The following is a 17,737-nucleotide window of genomic DNA, read 5'->3' as shown; positions in this document are numbered from 1 at the left end:
CCATGTCCTCCACTGTCTCCCCTGCCCCCGGTTTCTTTCTGGTTCCATCTCAAAATTGCCCTCGTGTTTTCCAACCCCCTGGTGGACTTGTTGAGACTTCCCTCCTTCCACTCCCTTGGCTCATTTAGAGCCAGCCTTCTCGCCCTCTGTGTAATATGCCCATACCTGGTGCAGAAGCTTTCTAATCTGCAGCGGGAGAAACCCCCTGTGTCTTATCACTTGAGCATTTCATTTCAAATCTGGATTGAAAATTTCCCTCTCCTCCCTCCCCTGCTCTCCCACAAAAGCGCCACTCTCCACCGTTTCTCCTTGGGAGCTGTGTTATTTCACTCTTTAAAGCATTTTAGGGATATAGGCCCCAATTCAGCACCGCACTCCTGTCCGTGAGTAACACTCTCTCCCTGTTCAGCAAAGCCCCATTCAAGGCAGTGCGATCAGCTGCTTTGCTGAACCGAGAGAGCGTGACTCATGGACTTCCCTGCTTTGCTGACCTGGAGCTGTAGTGTTGATGAAAGACGCTATTCAGAATACAGTTGCATTTATCTGGTACTTCAGCTGACATGGGTCTTTTTAACTCTCTACGTGCATTTTTATAGTAAACACCTCCTGAGTATGTCAAGGAAATCCATGGCCTAACACAACTGCAATTAAGTGGTGTCACACGTGGGTTACAATCAGCAAACCGAGGGCTTGTTTCTGAGTGACAGGCAGCGCCTCTCTCTCACTTATTGCTGATGTTTTCTAACACGTGTCTCCGTAATGGAGCGAGTGTGGGTCTTCAGCGCCTGATTCCCCTCTCACTACTTCTCTGCTTGGGTAACTCCAGTGACTTCAGGGTAGAGAATCACCCCCTTAATATTTAAACAGTGGGCCAGACTTTTGGCTGGCGTAACTCCACTGAAATCAATATTTGGCCCAATATGTACCGCGGGGAATAGAATGTCTTTTGCCATCCACGGTAGCCCCGTCAGCATGCTAATTCGAGTATCCCTTGAATTTTGCTATAGTGTGATCGTACCTTTGGCTGTAAGCCAATGGTGTTTGTAACCTTTTATGTCATAGGCCTGGCCTGGCCTGAATGAATGTAATTGAATGTAGCAATTCAATCCTGTTCAGCTCCCAGTGTATTTATAAGCATGAAACCAGATCACAGATGCGCCTTTTTCCATCAGTCACTCCTTCTAATGTAATAGTTCCATTGTGTAAAGTGATGATATGTGCTCAGACCTGGCTGAAATACCTACTTTTTCTCTGAACTTTGTTGCGACTGTGCTTGGGTATTTGGAAAGTTTGGAGGTTAAATCTTAAGAATGTCCAATATAAATGTTGCCCAGGGTAAAAGTCCACAGCCTGCTTCTTTGTATCTCTGCTTCCATCTGGTGGACAAATGCTGGCTACGGGTCTTTTTCTGCACAGGGTCCTGACTCAGGGATTTTCCCCAGTCCTCTTTTAGAGCATGTTTGCATTATTCTAAGGAAGAGGTCTTCATTCAGATACACTTGGGACTTCAGCAAAATTTGGATCCAGATCTAAACTTTGGGGGGTTGGACCCAACTCCAGTAAAAAACCCACATTCAGTTCACAGCATGGTGCATGGAGTGGGTTTCATAGGTGCCTTGTTGGCAGAAGACCGCAGGAGCTTCCTGTGTTTCTGGGTCTCCACTCTTTAACACTGCAGGAAAAGCTTCTAGGTTAGTTTGAAACAGACATGTCAGTGGGTTACATTTCCTAATCCCAAACTTCCTTGTTGATAATCCTGCTACTTTGCACTAACATAATTCGTTTCATTTCTAGATTATGTGTTTACTTGCGCATAAGAATCTGTTTCCTTGCTAACCTTGGAGTTGATGTCAACCAACAGTAGGGGGAGGTTAACTAGACACTTAGATACCATGGTGATGGGCACCAGTATAAGATAGAGGGCCATGTTGGTTTGTAAGCTGTAAATACACACTTTTTTCCTGCTAATATTGATGACTTCATGTGAATGAAGAGATTCTAATTAGACCAAAGGGAGAGGGGTTAGAATCACTTGATACCGTTGGATCCCAGCAAAGAGGGTAAACTCGGATGTGTGAGACAATCTAGCCCCAATGCTAGCTGCCGCCCAGGAAGACCGAGAAATCCAAGTGGGAATATCCTAACGCTGCATCCCTAGTTTGTGTTTTGCTCTACTACCTGCACCTTAGTTGATGCTCTGTTTCTAATGTCCTGTGTCATGTCTTGGTCTGAGAATTAGAATTTCTGTGCTGAAAACAGCTTCCGGCGCAAGGCTGTCGGCAAAGTTGTGACTTTCTGCACCCGTGCCAAGGAACTGGGAACATTAAGGTATTTTACTGACTCGGAGTGAAATTGTTGGGGGAATGTTATGCCTTCAGAGGAGCCATGGAACTGCTTCTGCCCCTTATTAGAGAGACAAAGTGGGTGAGGTAAGATCTTTTATTGGACCAATTTCTGTTGGGGAGTGGTCTCTTTCACCAACAGATGTTGGTCCAATAAAAGATATTACCTCACCTACCTTGTCTCTCTAATATCCTGGGACTGGCGCGCATATCTACCCCTTATTTACCATGTAGACAATGCCACAGTTAATCCTTAGAAACACATGCATTGCCATACCAGATAAATTTACTTGTCCAGCAAATCCATTGTTCTACCTCTGGTCGTGACCAATGTTTGATATTTCGGAGTTAAACAACCCTCTCACCCTACTAATACAGCTGGGCAACTCTGTAGTGCTGAACATGTAGGAGAGCTGGAGAGCATGCTGGGTGCACGTGTCTTTCTGCAGTTCCTTCCTGTCCCCCCACCTGATCAGTTTACCCCTTAAAGCATAAGATTCAATTCCCCTTATTTTAGCTCACATTAGGCAGGTGCAGACTCTAACCTCATGCTGTATGTGGCTTTGTTTGCTGGTTTGTTTCTAAAGTGGTGACGCATTGGGATCAAAACCAGTAACTTACAGAGTCAAGACGCTTTGGGGTAGATCCTGACCCTGTTGGAGTCCAGAGCGAAACTTCCTTTGACTTCATTGAGGGCACAATTTCACCCATGGTTCATCAGATAAATCACCCCATCCCTTTACCCTGAAAGTGGTTGCATGGCCCCTTTTCACTGACAATCATGGGTGGGTCTGGCTTCTGGAAGGATGCAGTTTTATTGCCAGACGGAAGTTGCTGCAGCTGGATTAGGAACCAGGAATTCTTCCATTAATCTTACTCCATGGTATATTAGCTTTCTTACTTTTCTTCTCCTTCCACCTTGTCCTCTGCTGAAGAAGAAATTGAGGAGGGCAGGGTGGAGGTGAAGTAGAGAGAATACTTACCCATCTTTATGAAGTGCTTTGAGATCTGAGGATTAAAAATGCTGCATCTAAGAGCTCAGTACTGATATTACTGTATGCATTTTGCAATACACCAGGCTGACAATGAAGCATTCCCTCTTGTATGGACACCAAAGGGCTGCCTGTACCTCCCAGTGAAAATGACGCGGACCTTTTGGTAACTTCAGCAAGCAGGGTCTAAAAGACTGACAGCGTCCTTGAAGGCACACAATATTCTTTGTCAGGAACGAGAGCACCTAGAGCAACCTTAAGGGAGGTTGTAATTACTTGTATTGTGCAGCACTGCAGATCTCCACCTGGCGAAGAAAACAACAGCATCCTTCAGAAGGCAGTGAATCTCTTTCATTAGCTGCAGAGAAAATAGGATTCCTAGTGTCAAAGCTGCTGTCAACTGATAAAAAATTCTAGTTTTGGCAAAGACATTTCCTGTTTCCGTAACCTCTTCTTATAAACTTGGCTGAGAGAGTCAGAAGGTTCACGTCAAACAAAAAAAGACCACTCTTGAGTGTCCAGAAGTTGTGCGATACGTATACAAACTGGATATAGATATATTTCCCGATGGCAGTGGTTCCCAAACTTTAACAACCTGTGAACCCCGCTCACTAAAATGTCAAGACTTGCGAACCCCCTCCTAAAAATGAATATTTCCCGGGATTTTCTCCTTTACCTGAGTATAAATGATAAAAGCAGCGATCTTGAAAATATAAAATTTGTTTTTATGATATGTTTATTACACACTATTTATTATTAAATATTATTTATCGTTACAGCATTTTTATTCCATTATGAAAATGGCAACACTCTTCCAAACTCTCACTTTTGTAGCTTGTATCGCTTTGAATAAGCCAGTTATAAGACAAGGCTCCTATGTTTCATCAAGAAGTATCAGATGTGAAACAGCATGAAGTTATTTAAGAAGCCAACTCAAAGAGTTCCTCTTACACAAGCATTCAGGTCTTGAGCAGTCCAGGCAAACAAGGCACGTTACAACAAAGCTTAAACTTGTTCTTCATAATAATTTTAAAAACAATACGAGCTGCCTATTTAATTTTGAAAAAAGCAAACAATATCCACCTCTCTTTCCATTTCTTATAAGGAGTCTTGAAGTTTAAATCTCCTCAGTGTGATAGAGATGCTTGCTTTGATCTGCTTAGCTCTTGGAAGTCCAGGGGCTCCGGACTGCTGGCCCCATGCTGCCCAGGGTCCCGAGGGACAGCTCTGTCGCCATTAGGGAATTTTCCCCCGAAAACCCCCTGTAACATTTCGCAAACACCCAGGGGTTCACGTACCTCAGTTTGGGAACCACTGCCCTATGTGAATGCATAAACACTTTGGATTATCTATACATACATCTATAACCTCTGTGTGTTGTATGTAATATATATATTTTGACTTGTTCTTTGTGCACAAAGATGAAGAAGGTGTGGTGTGCAGAGAACTGATCTCTCAGTGGTTGACTTTAAAACCTAGCAGCTGGTTATCAGAATGTCTGTGACAACGTTTCCATATTAAAAACAAAGAAATCCACCTTTCTGCTTACAGACAGGATTCAGCTATTAATGGGTGAAGTAATAAATGTGAACACAAACCAAGGATTTCTAGTATTTTATTCGGTAGCTTCCTAGGAATCCTTAGAAAACCCTTTCCCGACCACAGTTCAGCGCAAAACTTTGCCAGCTTCAACATTGTGGAATTTGGCCACTCATTTTGTGCACACAGCATTTGCAGCTGGGCTCAAAGCCCCTTGAAAATCTGGCCCTTTATGCTGGTTAAAGGGACGCTGTCAACTAGAATGAGTCTCAGATTTTACAATTTTAAGTAATTAAATTGAACTTTTGTTCTGAAGACAAAAATAATAGCGGTGAGGGCTGCTTACCAGATTTAATGTGATGAGAAATTAGATGGACCTAAGATGTAGATTTCAGATCACACTTTGCATTGGAATTCCTCTAAGTATGGACACGTTCAGATCTGGGGTTCTGGTTTGGTCCATTGTAGAGGTTCTGAACCACAAAGTGCCTGCTCCTTTTATTGGAGCTATGTGGATGGGACCTGGGGTTGGTGCAGAATTTCAGTGGGGCTCCAGGCATGCATCCACTTTCACTCACATGGATCTGATTGCAGGATCGGAGCAGGACTCTAGATCAGGTTCTACACTTTCTCAAAGTCCCACAATGTTTGGCTGTGGGCTTGTGGTTCAGGGCTTGACTTGAACAGAAATGTGGATCTGAAATAGAAACTCATTCCCCTGAAGTCTTGCGTGTCCATTCCAAACCCAACCACATGGCACTCTGATTGGAGAACCAGGAAGTGAACGTAACCAGAAACAAAGGTGAAATTGACCAGACCAGTTGAGTGAACTGCAAAAAATGTAGCAAACTGTGTAAACAGTGAGGAAGAAAAGTCTGTTTTCTGTGTTGGTTTGTTCTTGAAATGGAGGTAAGGAATTTGCTGGCTTTTAATATAAATGGAATGTGGACAACACTTCTTTAAAGAGTTTCTTTTATCCCTCTTTTATTTTTTTCTGGGTGTATTAGGTTCCCAACCAGCAGCGACTCGAGATGTCGCGATTGTTGCTGCTCCAGAGAACACCACGGTGGTAGTTGGAGAGAGTGCAGTCATGGAGTGCATGGCCTCTGCAGATCCCACCCCATTTGTCTCTTGGATACGACAGGGTAAATGAAGATAATTATTCTTTTGATGTTGAGAGGAGTCTATGGACACTTTATTTTTAAAATCTATTAAAAGGGAAAGTGCTGTGGAAGAGAGGGCGCTTTTTAAATTGCTAACAACCATATGGGGCTGTGTACGCAGTGATCTGGAGTGTCCTTTCTGAGCTGGGATTACTAATTGAATCTAAAATGTTACAAAGCATGCAACTTATTTTATAGTTGTTTGATCTGTAAAATATATGAAATTCTGGTTACTTGATGCCTTTTGATCTAAATTAGTCATGGCAGTATTGTATGAGCCAGAGCATTGAAGGTCACCGTATAAGGGTCAGGTTGATGACACTTCTTTTGTAGCGGTTCAGAAAGGTTAGTGGGAATTCTAACACATCTGCTGTTGCTTTGTAAAAATAACTTTTGTTATCTTGCAGGATTATAAAATGTGATAAAGATTCTTTAGTCATTTAAGGGGCCTTGTTTTCAAAAGTAAATCCTCTTATGGTCAAGATAATGAAGGTCTGAGAAAGAGTAAAGATATCATTAAGTGCCTATAAACGAGCCAGACTGACTTTCCTGATCAGCCTAAATCAGAAGTAGGGCTGGCGTAACCATCACTGAGATTGTGTCAGATGTTTCACATGAGCGATTAAACCTTGAAACTTGCCATGTGGGTTCTCAGCCCAGGAACCGCTTATCAAAAACATATTGAAAGAGTTTTCAAAAATCTATGTTATGACATAAGCCTCTTTCCTCGCCCTCATAACCATTTAATCAAATCAGTCTTTAGCTGTAACTTGCCCGCTCCAGTGGCTCTTCGTTAATGGCAATGTTTTTGGATGTGCTAATATTTCATATCCCCCCCCCCCCCACAAAAAAAAAAAAAAAAGAAAAAAAAAAAAAGAAGCTTGCAGGTCTCAGTGTGGGGAATAAAACCAGGAAGGATTAATCATTGAGGCAAAGCTGGAAGCTTGCATTTCATCCCGTGTTCTTAAGACATAATTAGCAATACCCATCTTTCCCATGCTACATAATTTATTCATTGCTACATCGAGAGCGGTGAGTGCCCAGAGTATTTGTAATCAGAGTCAATTAGCACAGTGAGAGTTTGGGTATTATTATTTTTTTTAATTAAATGGGTGGCGCATTTTCTTTCAAGCTTTGGTTTTTAAATGTTTGTTCCGTGTCCTCGGTTTTTCGGTCTGAATGTCCTTGGCTTAGCATGGATGAGCTGATGGGGCCTCATCAGTCTTCAAGTGGTTATTAAAACAGATTTGGTTCCAAAATGGCAGTAAAAAGCAGGGCTGAGAGACTCTGGATGAGTAAAGTCCTGTCACGTTGAGGGTTTCAAGTGTAGGTTACCAGTTCAAACTCTGCCACGGTTGGTATCGTCAGTTCCATCTGGGGTCATGTTTTCAAGTCACTTGTGTTCAGGCACATGTGCAAAATGTGCCTGCCGTTGCGTTCCTGAATTGAACGCCTGGGTACTGAATGGTGGGCCCATCCGCAGACCGGGCAGTAAATGTGAGGGTGTGTAGACTTTGCTCACAGCTGTGTTCCACATCGACGGTGCTAGGTGAGTAGCTCTTGCTCCTTGGAGCAAGCCACCACTCGGAGGAGGATGCATCTGTGTACCCTGAAGGCAGGAAGCTTGTCTCCAGCCTTGACTGAATGCAGCCAGCAGTGGGCTGTGGAGCCAGGAAAGGCAGTGTCTTTGGAGGGTGGGGGGAATGGCAGAGTTTCCAGCTGGTGTGTTCTTGCTTGTCAGGATGAGAAGTTGCAGAAGTAGCAAAGATGTTAGCAGCAGTGCCAGGGTCGAAAGCCACCACGGCTCTTGTGCGGGGGAGAGGAGGCGAACGGCATAGTTCCGCACCGTGCATTGGAAGCCGGTGGGTTAGTTTTGAAACCTAAAACAAAGCTCTAAAATAATAAATCAGGCATGAGTGCATGAGCCCCCTCTGCCCCGTCTAGCTCAGCCTGGTAGCTGGCAGGTTGGATTTACAAGCGCCCAGAGAAGCCTCTCCTCCCGCAAGCAAATTCACCCACAAACTCAATCTGGCCCAAAGTCCCCTTGCTTTGCTGAAACCCTGACACAGAGCAGGCTGGGGATTCCCCAAAGGAGGGGACGCTTGGGTCACGTAGAGTCAATGTCGCTGGCTCCAGGCCACCGGCTCCCTCTGAGGTCTATTGGGAGCAAGAAGGAGGCAAGGTGGCAGCAGGGGCAGGAGCGGTGAGGGTGGCCTGCGTGGCAGAGAAGCCAAGGGTTGCTTTAAATTACTCCCAGGCCATTTTGACTCCTGGCCAGCCCTGGATCAGCGTCCCCCTCACCCCTTTGCTCTCCGCTCTGTGTTCTGCGGAACTGCTGGGTCTCTGACCCAATATTGCTCCTGGAGCTTTGCAGCAGTGACGTTACAATTAAAGGTGTTTGGAGAAGGAACGGAAACTGGGCTCATGCCCTTTTCTCATACGCCCCTTCTGAGGCCCCGAGAAGTCCTCCAGCAAAACCAGGCAAGGGGCAAATGCAACTCCCTGGGCTTTCAGGGGGAAGCGGAGGTTCCTCATCACCCCCCAGGATCGGGCCCCAAAGCCATTTATCACTTTCTCCAAGAACTCTCTTTCTTTGCTGAAATTTCTCATGCCAGGAGAACTGTAGAGTCCCTGGATCTACCCTGCTTTCAAAGTGACAGTGCTGTGCATGGCCGTGTCCTAGCCACAGCAAGAAACAGACCAGAAGTCTTCAAATGTCGCTGATCTGACAAATCTTTGTCGGTTCCAAGTTAAAGGCTCATGTGGAAAATTCAGCCTTTGCTGTTCACGACAGGGTTAGGTTTCAAAACCCAGGCCAGTAAATTCCCATGTAATCAAACTGGCTAATATGTTACAGGTCAGTAACCAGAGCAGGTACATAAAAATTTATTAGCGGGTTTGGCAAATTCATTGCATCCTCCGTGTTGTGAGCCAGTTCAGTACAGCTTCCAGGAGCCGGACAGGAAAAAATCTCTTCAGTTAATGGTGATTCAGCGCTCTGGCTCTTTGTAAAACAAAATGTGCTTGTGGGGTTTTTAGCAGACAAATACACGCTGGATTCCATCCCTCAACCTGGTCCAGTAGGCATGTAATAAAGCAATTATCTTCTTCACATGTCAGCCTTAGATATGATCTGAAGCCAGACGCCCCGGAGCATAGGGGATGTTTGGCTCCAAGTCACAACTTCTTGGCTATAATGGATTAAACCCAGATCCAAGCTTGGGATCAGTTTGGATCAGGATGAGAACTAGTCTGAGTCCATCCCTAGGAGAAACCCAATGGTGAAAATGATAAGCATGGGCTATCTCTTCTTCTCAGCCGCTACTCCTTGCCAGCGCAATATAGGTTCTTCTTGGGGAGCGTTGGTGTACGCATTAACTACGGGATTAAATCCGCACCACAGCTCTGCACCTGAAAGATGCCACCCATTGCTCAGCAGCAGAACAACTTTGACTTTCATTGTATCAGAACACGTGCTCTGCTACAGTTAAGGTTGATCTGAAATTGTTCTGTAGCATCTATGAGTGTAGAGTGCTAGCATGAGCATTACTGACGTGCTGGGGCTTAGCACAAAGAGGGCACTGTTAAGGTTGTTTTGCGGGGGTGATATTGGTATATTTCCTGGTTTTCAGAGGTTTACGTTAGCTACTCTCCATATTCTGGAAAGACACGAGGCTTAGCTGGCCAACCTTAGCTCTAGGTTAATGAAGTTTGGGGCATTTAATTTTTAATTTAATTTAGAGACCATTAAAAAATTGCTTGGATGCAGCATTATTCTTCCTGTTGGTTCTGCATTAGGAAGTAAATTAAGTTAATTAAAAGTTATAGAGCTAGAAGTGGCTTCCCCATTTTCCTCTGTTCTCCTTCAGTTATCCAGCTGAATTGCCCAATTAAAAACTGCCCCTAGTTTCCGGAGGTCAGCTATTTCATTTATTTACTTAAAGGTATTTCCGGGGCGCACATTGTCCAGGCGTCCGAGCACCACACAAACAATGAAGACTCTTGACAACCATTGGGAGAAGCAGGGAAGTAATACTATCTACATTATCCAAAGGAGAAAACTGAGGCACAGAGTGATTAAGTGATTTGACCGAGGCTATACACATGGGAAGTCAGTGGCAGAGATGGGAATAGAAGCCATTTTATTATTAGTCATATTACAGTAGTACCTCAAGTATAGTCAGATCAGTACTATTTTGTGCTTGGTGCTGTACAGACATGTAGTAAGAGATTGTCCTTATCTCAAATTGCTTCCCGCCTAAATAGTCAAGACGGATAAAGAATGGGTGAGAAAAAAAGTGCCATTTATCCCCATTTTACAGATGGGAAACTGAGGCCCAAAGAGACCAGCTGACTTGCTCAAGGTCATGTACAGAGGCAGAGCTAGGAATTGAACTTTTCATGATGGTTATTAGTTAAAATCTGGAACCCCTGGTATCTCGCCGGGATCCCTAATGTAGGCGTTACACCCCTGGTGTGTGTTTTTGTGCTCCGCAGATGGGAAGCCTATTTCCACGGACGTGATTGTGTTAGGCCGGACCAACCTCCTAATTCCTCGGGCCCAGCCCCATCACTCTGGCACGTACGTCTGCCGGGCGAACAAACCCCAGACCAGGCAGTTTGTTACAGCTGCGGCTGAGCTCAGCGTCCTTGGTGAGTTGACAGAATAAACATTTCAGATGTAAACACCGCTCCGGATAATTGCTTTTCCCCTAAAACCACAGCCAGAGGCTCCCCCAGAAGTGATGCTCACAGCTCCCTCGCTGTGTCTAAGAGGGGAACGTAATTAGAAGAAAGCCATCAGGACCCAAGTATTCAATCCGAGCGTGGAATCGTTCTCGATGGCATTATTACCATTTCAGTTTTTTTACTTACTGAAGCATTTTTTTTTTCTTTTTGCAGAGTTCCCTTGTGAAAATCAGTATCAGCAACTAACTTCCAGTATTATGGAAGCCGTTGTGGAGAACAGCCTAGGGACAGGGAGCGAGTTGATACAGATTTTTTGGGGCTAGTCTAAATTAAGCTTCAAGAGTTTGCCTGGCAAACCCTCCCGTGTACCTGGAGCTGTTTCAGACATCATGTGGCTTGGGAGGAAATGACTTGCCTTGGCTTTTTCTTTTTTTACCTTCATTTCTCTGCTTTTCTTTCAGCACCTCCCAGCATCTCCCAGTCTCCCGAAACTATTTCCCGCACCCGCGCTAGCACGGCCAGGTTTGTCTGCAAAGCAGAAGGGGAGCCCGCCCCCATCATCCACTGGCTGAAGAACGGAGAGCCCATCCTGTCCAATGGCCGGGTGAAAATTCAGAGCAGCGGCAGCCTGGTGATCAACCAGATCGGGCTGGAGGATGCCGGCTATTACCAGTGTGTGGCGGAGAACAGGCTGGGGATGGCATGTGCCACAGCCAAGCTCTCGGTCATTGTGCGGGAGGGCTTGCCGAGTGCTCCCAAGAAGGTGTCCGCCGTCTCCCTGTCTAGCACCACCGTCTTAGTGTCCTGGGAGCGTCCAGAGTACAACAGCGAGCAGATCATTGGCTTTTCCCTGCATTATCAGAAGGCCCTGGGTAGGTGCTCGCGGTTTGCGTAGTTGGGTTGTTGTCACCACCGTAAAATAGCGGTGAGAACACGAATCCACGCGCTGCATGTCCCCCTTTGTGGGCTTGTGCGTCATTATTCATTTTTTAACTACATCTTGCCCAGACAGGAGCGGCTGTTCACGTGTTCTTATCCTGTCAGATGGGGTGTAATCAAACTGGGTGGGCTTAGCCTGACTGTTCAGGCGGCAGTACTGTGGTGTTTGCAGTGCCTCTTCAGAGAACCTGCCGCTCATACTATTGACTTCTCCCCACTAGAGTCAGAGAAATCTAGTGAGGCAACGGGGTTTCAGAGCACCTTACCCTAGGATTTTTTGGAAGCTCAGTTTGTATGGCAGAGCTGCCCCCCCCCCCCCCACACGCTTGTTAAGGCTGTTGTTCTATTAATGGGATGGCGCTAAGGATTTGGAGCCTTAAGACCACCTCTGGCTCTGCTTACCCACTTTTGCACGTGCAGTTCATTGCACCTACCAGTTTGGCACATGCATATTGGGCAGTTGGGTGCCCATCTCCCCATTCTGTGCATGCAAGAGGCCACTTTTGTGATGCAATCAGTTGCATGACTGGAAATGGCCGTGCAAAAGTGGAAGCTTGGGATGAAAATTTGACCTTGAGCATCTCTGGGGAATGCATGTTTGAAACAGGCCCTGGTGAATCCCACAGATGTAATGAAGAAATAACCATGCTGGGATTCTAATCTGGGATCCCAGCCAGACTGAGTAGTTTCCTACCTTCCAAATCACTGTTCTGTCCTCTGGCTGGCTGTGAAAAACTGAAAGAAGAGTAGGTGAACATCTATAGTGAACTCACTCGGACACTTCTGAAAATTTTACCCTCGGAGATTCAGGAGTTTAAATCCCGTTGATGTAGGCATTGCTGAAAACTTTTCTGTTAGTCTTTATTCCATTCTGACACTGCTGTCCTTTTAATTTTATGTACATTTATTATGATTAAGGCTAAGATTTTGTCACGGATATTTATAGTCAAAGTCACGGACAGGTCACGGGCAAAAAAGAAAAATTAACGGAAGCCGTGACCTGTCCGTGACTTTGACTAAAAATATCCCTGACAAAATGGGGATCTGCAGGTCCCCACACTGCCTGAAGCAGGGTAGCTAGGAGCCACCTGCAGTTCAAGGGCAGCGGGGGCCCCCAGAGGGTCAGGAGCTGTTGGGTGTCCCCGCCTCCCACAGCTCCAGGGGCCTGCCACGGCCTGGAGCTCAGGGTTCCCCCCCACCCCCACCGGCAGCTCCAGGGGTTCCCTGCCCCCTGGGGCAGCCAGGAGCTCAGGGGTTCCTCTGAGGCGGCCAGGAGCTTTGGGGTTCCCCCACCACCAGCAGCTCCAGGGGTTCCTTGCCACTCGGGGCGACTGGGAGCTCGGGGTTTCCCCCACCACCCGTGGCAGATGGGAGCTGAGGGGTTCCCCTGCCGCCTGTGGCGGACGGGAGCTGCAAGGTAATCCACCGCCTTCTGCGGCAGTACCCCACAGTTCCCTGCCCCCACGGGCAGCGGGGAACCCTGCAGCTTCCGACCACTGCAGCCTGAAGTCACGGACGTCGCGGAAGTCACAGATTCTGACTAAATCGTAGCCTTAATTATGATTAGTGAATGTACAAAACACCAGAAAAACGCTTGGTGCCAAGGGGCAATGACAGTGACTAAAACAGTCAAACTTGGGTCCCTAAAGCTAGGCGTCGACATATACAATCTGAATCCGGGGTCTGACTGTCAGAGAATTTAGCTGAGAATCTCCCACGTCTGCGGATGTCGGTGGGAAGCAAGAACTCACATGAAAATCAGGCTGCTTATTTAGGTGCCTTAGGACGGATTTAGGTGCTTAACTTGGGCTAAAATGTTCACACGTAGGCATCTAACGTCCTGCCCGAAGAGTTCAATGCCTAAGTTAAGATTTGCCGGAACATGACGGAGGAAGGTGACAGAGGGAGGACAAGGGGTAAGCCATAGTGATTTCAAAGAGGGAAGGCTACAGTTTGTAGGCTTTGTGGAAGAGCTGATTTTGGACTTGATGGGTGTCTTGCTCGTTGTACCGATGATGGGTTTTTGCCTTGTCTCTAGGAACTGATAATGTGGAATACCAATTTGCTGTCAATAATGATACCACTGAGCTTCAAGTGAAAGACCTGGAACCCAATACCAATTATGTTTTCTACATGGTTGCGTACTCCCAGCTAGGAGCCAGTCGGACATCCTCTTCCATTATCGTGCGGACACTGGAGGACGGTGCGTTGAGTAGACGTGCACGGGTGTGTCTGAAAGTATTCTCAAACGATCAAGTAATTGTTACGCTTCGCAAATGGAAACATCACAAAACACCCTACGGAGAATGGTGTCAGTTTGCAGAAATCCAGACGCGTTGTGAATGTGGCCTGTTGCGTCTGGATATTTATTTATGCGGTTTTTTTTTTCAGAGAGTGGGGAACAGTGATCTGCATGGGCAGCAACAGGCATTAGATATTATCCTGCTGTCTTCTGATCCTGGTGCAGTTGACACACAGGCACCATTACTTGATCTGCATTCAGCTGGTCTGGATTTTTATTTAGGTAACAGTGATTTTGCTCCATGTGGACTTGATCCAAAGCCCACTGAAGCAAATGGAAAGACTCCCAATCACAGCCAGCGGCTTGGGGTCAGGCCTGCAGGCAAGTCTATTAAAAGATTATATTTTGCATTTATATCACCTTTCATTCCAAGTGTTCCAAAGCGTTTCTTGAACCGTATATACAGATCACTGCCAAAATGCAGCCGCACAGGGGCGCTGGCCAGCTAGCCCATAACATGCTGTAGGACATTAAAGGGAAATTTTGGCCACTTACTAGGCAAACCCCTTCTGTTATGGGATCTGTAATGTCCATACATGACTTGTAAAGTTTAATCTGAAATTCACCCACTTGGTAAACTGCATGATCTCTGTGTATCTGTGTAATGGGGTACAGTCACTGCTGGCGGTGCCCCCTTGTGGCTGGTCTGGGGATCATGTCTCGTATAGTCTAGTCTAGTGCCCCTTTCCATCAGTCACTCAGATGCTGCTGTCTCCCCTCCCGTACTTCACAGCGCTCGCTCTTCATGACTCAGCCCTCCAGATGGGTCACTTTATAGTCTTCCCCCTCTGGGGTCCCAAAGTCCCTTTGGACCAACTGTCCATACGCTGTCCCAGTCTTCCGTGCCAATTACCAGTCTGTGCCACTTCCCCAGTGGCTGCTAAGGAAACCTGAGCCCGCCCACTACTCCGGGTTACCGCCCAGCGACCCTATCATCAGCATCCAAGGTCTACACAGTCTCAACTCTCACTGCTCTGTCCCTGGGCTTCTTCCTGCTTTGCCTTCCACAGGCTTTCTTCCCCACACCTCTCCTGGGCGAACCCCTTCCGTCTGGGACAGGATCCCAGGGCATTTGCTCCCCCTGGGTTTCCAGAGAGTGACTGCAGACTCTCTCCCTGCAGTCCCCTGCTGCTCTCCACTTCCTGGCTTATACAAGTCCAGCCTGGTCCTGCCCAGCTGATCTTCATCTTCAGTTAGACTTTTTCAATCAATCCTGACTCTCCCCCCGGTGCAGTAGAAGATTAATTGGCCCCTTCTGAGCCACCATAACCCCGTCAGGGCTGGCGTGGGGTGTATTCCCTGTCACACTCTGCCTCGGAGGTCTGAACAGCTGCCCGGAATACAAATCTCTGGTTCTAGGGAAACTTGTTTTTCAAACCTGATGCTTAGATCCTTGAGCCATCCCCCGTGGCATTAAATCTCTCTGTTTCCATGGCAAAAATCTGAAAGCAGATAGGCCTGTCTAAAGTAAACTACCAAATCCTTAGTGGAACAGGGAGCATTTCTGAGTGTCCTGAGGATATCTGTGTTTAAATTCTGGAAGCAAACAGGTAATGAAACATTGAAATGCTAGTGGGGCAAAGACAGAAGTGGAAGCCGTTGTGGTCCAACCACAGGCATTAAGTATGTGAGACACAACAAAGGGCATGGAGTGTCAGCAGCCACCAGCAGTTGTGATTGTATGCTCTGCAGGGACAATACTTTCAGGACTGAAGGCACCCAAGGTTCACCTGCCCAGAGGAGTGGGTCAGCTCGGGCAATCCCAAGCCAATCCCTGAACCTCTGAAGCCCCATGGTTCAGACATACGTGCTCCCAAGTGGAGCTAATCCCCAGTTGCGCCTCTTGTCGAAGCAACTTGTTGCTCTTGGTTTTGGGCTGAGGAGACGTCTCATTTGTTCGTTGCTTCTGTCCCAGTTCCCAGCGCTGCTCCTCAGCTGTCTCTGTCGAGTATGACCCCGGCCGACATCAGAGTGACGTGGCTGCCTCTCCCTCCGGAGCTGAGCAATGGGAAGATAACGAAATATAAAATTGATTACTGCACCCTCAAGGAAGGTGAGGAGGAAATGGGCTCAGTGAGAAGTAGAGGTTGGTGCATTATTGCAGTTCTCAGAAACGTATTGTGTGTGTGGTTAATGCTGACAGAAGGTGCCGGGCTGGAAACCTTTGGGACCAGAGGCCTCTGTTTATCCATAGGAGACGTGCAGCATAGAGACCAGCACTGCAAACTGCCCCACTGATGTGCCTCAAACCTCTCCTGAAAGGGTTAGACAAGAATTCACTCCCCAGAGCCCACTCTGTACCTGGCCCCCCTGGGCTGAGCTCTGCCATTGCACTTGCCCGCTGTGGATTTCGCCCTGTCGGCCTATGGCCACATGGGAACTGGACCGAGGATTGCATTTCATACAGGCCAGCAAACAACCACCAGAGGGTAACAACTTCTGGCTGTTGCTGGTGCTTTGTGTTTAATGATCATAGGGGTAGGTGGGGAAGAGCAATCGATGAATTGGAAAAAATCAGATCATTGTGTCGAAATAAAACCGGTATCCTGGCAAGCCTATATAACCCCATTTGCCAGTTTTCGGCTTGATCTGGTTTTATTTCTATTGTTAGCCAGTATACTAACCCTTCAATGGGGACACGGGCACTTTCTCATCAGTGCCGGCTTCCCAGCCCTAAAGCATTCCTCGCTCTGCAGCTGCTCACCGCCAGGATGTAAGGAGGGGATTGAAAATGTGACAAAGGGTCACATTCCCATGGGTTTGAGCTGTGTTTCTGTTCTGCACCGTGACGCCTGGTTCTTGGTTTTAGTCTCAGTGCCTAAAAGCGGTTGCAGCCAACCCAGCGAGTCAATGGGAAGCGGTTGAAATGTTTGCACCTCGGGGCTGATGTGTGGTTGTTTAAGGTCTGTCCGCACTGCAGCTGGGAGGTGGGATTCCCAGTGCGGAGAGACAGTCCTGTGGTAACTCAGCTCGAGCTCGTGTGCTAAAAATAGCAGTGTGCACGGCTGTCAGCTCGGGCTACCCACCCGAGCTCAGACCCAGGGGGTCGGGTGGGCTTGGACCCGGGCGGCCAGCCTGAGCTGCCACCAGACCTGCAGCTTCCACACTGCTGTTTTTAATGCACTAGCTCGAGCACACGTCTGTCTACCCGTGCCTGGTAACACACCTCCCAACTGCAGTGTAGACACAGCCTTCATGTTAAAGAACCGGGGCAAAATTCCCACAGGAGCTCAAACTGGATGAATTGTTTAAATGTGACCTTTGCATTAACCATAGGGCCACTGTTTGAATCTCTAGCAAGGCTGATCTTTGCAGCTCCGATGGAAATCTCCCACCAGGCTCTGTTTAAACCTTTAACTGAATGCGCCTTATAACAGAGATGATCTGAGGAGGCCATGTTCAAATCTGGGTCTGGATTAGATTTAGGCTGGATTTGAAGTGCCGTGAGTCGGGGGTAAGGTTCTTGGTTCATATCAGTTAATTTAAGGCTAGCATTTGGCTGCAGATTTGATGGCACCAAAATCTCAGTAGGGGCTCTTCTGAGATTTTGGCCCAGGGTATTGAGATGTCTGCCATCTAGAACGGTGGAAATTTCACCCCGTCAGCTGTTCTCGTGAGATTTCTGCCAGCTTCCCGCTGTCTCACGATTCCTGATGTATCCAGACTGGAATTGTGTGTGTTCATTGGGGAGAACAGACCCCTTCCTGTTCTGATTGTGACCCAGAATCGAAACCGGAAAGGGATCGCTGAGTCAGGATTCCAGTTGTGGCT

The 17,737-nt window shown here is 47.0% G+C and overlaps 1 protein-coding gene across 3 annotated transcripts in view; it reads left to right on the top strand.

The window, feature by feature from the left end:
• Positions 1 to 17,737, top strand: part of IGDCC4 (immunoglobulin superfamily DCC subclass member 4) — a 166,138-nt gene that overhangs the window by 105,961 nt on the left and 42,440 nt on the right. For all 3 annotated transcript variants that reach the window (XM_034783590.1, XM_034783592.1, XM_034783591.1), the window contains 5 exons: positions 5,881 to 6,018; positions 10,534 to 10,689; positions 11,187 to 11,597; positions 13,703 to 13,867; positions 15,882 to 16,019. In XM_034783590.1, the coding sequence (XP_034639481.1) occupies positions 5,881 to 6,018; positions 10,534 to 10,689; positions 11,187 to 11,597; positions 13,703 to 13,867; positions 15,882 to 16,019 (1,008 nt within the window). The remainder of the gene's footprint in view (positions 1 to 5,880; positions 6,019 to 10,533; positions 10,690 to 11,186; positions 11,598 to 13,702; positions 13,868 to 15,881; positions 16,020 to 17,737) is intronic.

This window comes from Trachemys scripta, chromosome 10 (assembly GCF_013100865.1).
Source record: "Trachemys scripta elegans isolate TJP31775 chromosome 10, CAS_Tse_1.0, whole genome shotgun sequence".
NCBI lineage: Eukaryota > Metazoa > Chordata > Testudines > Emydidae > Trachemys > Trachemys scripta.
The sequence above is the reverse complement of the archived record's forward strand: the minus strand, read 5'-3'. Positions and strand labels throughout refer to the sequence as shown.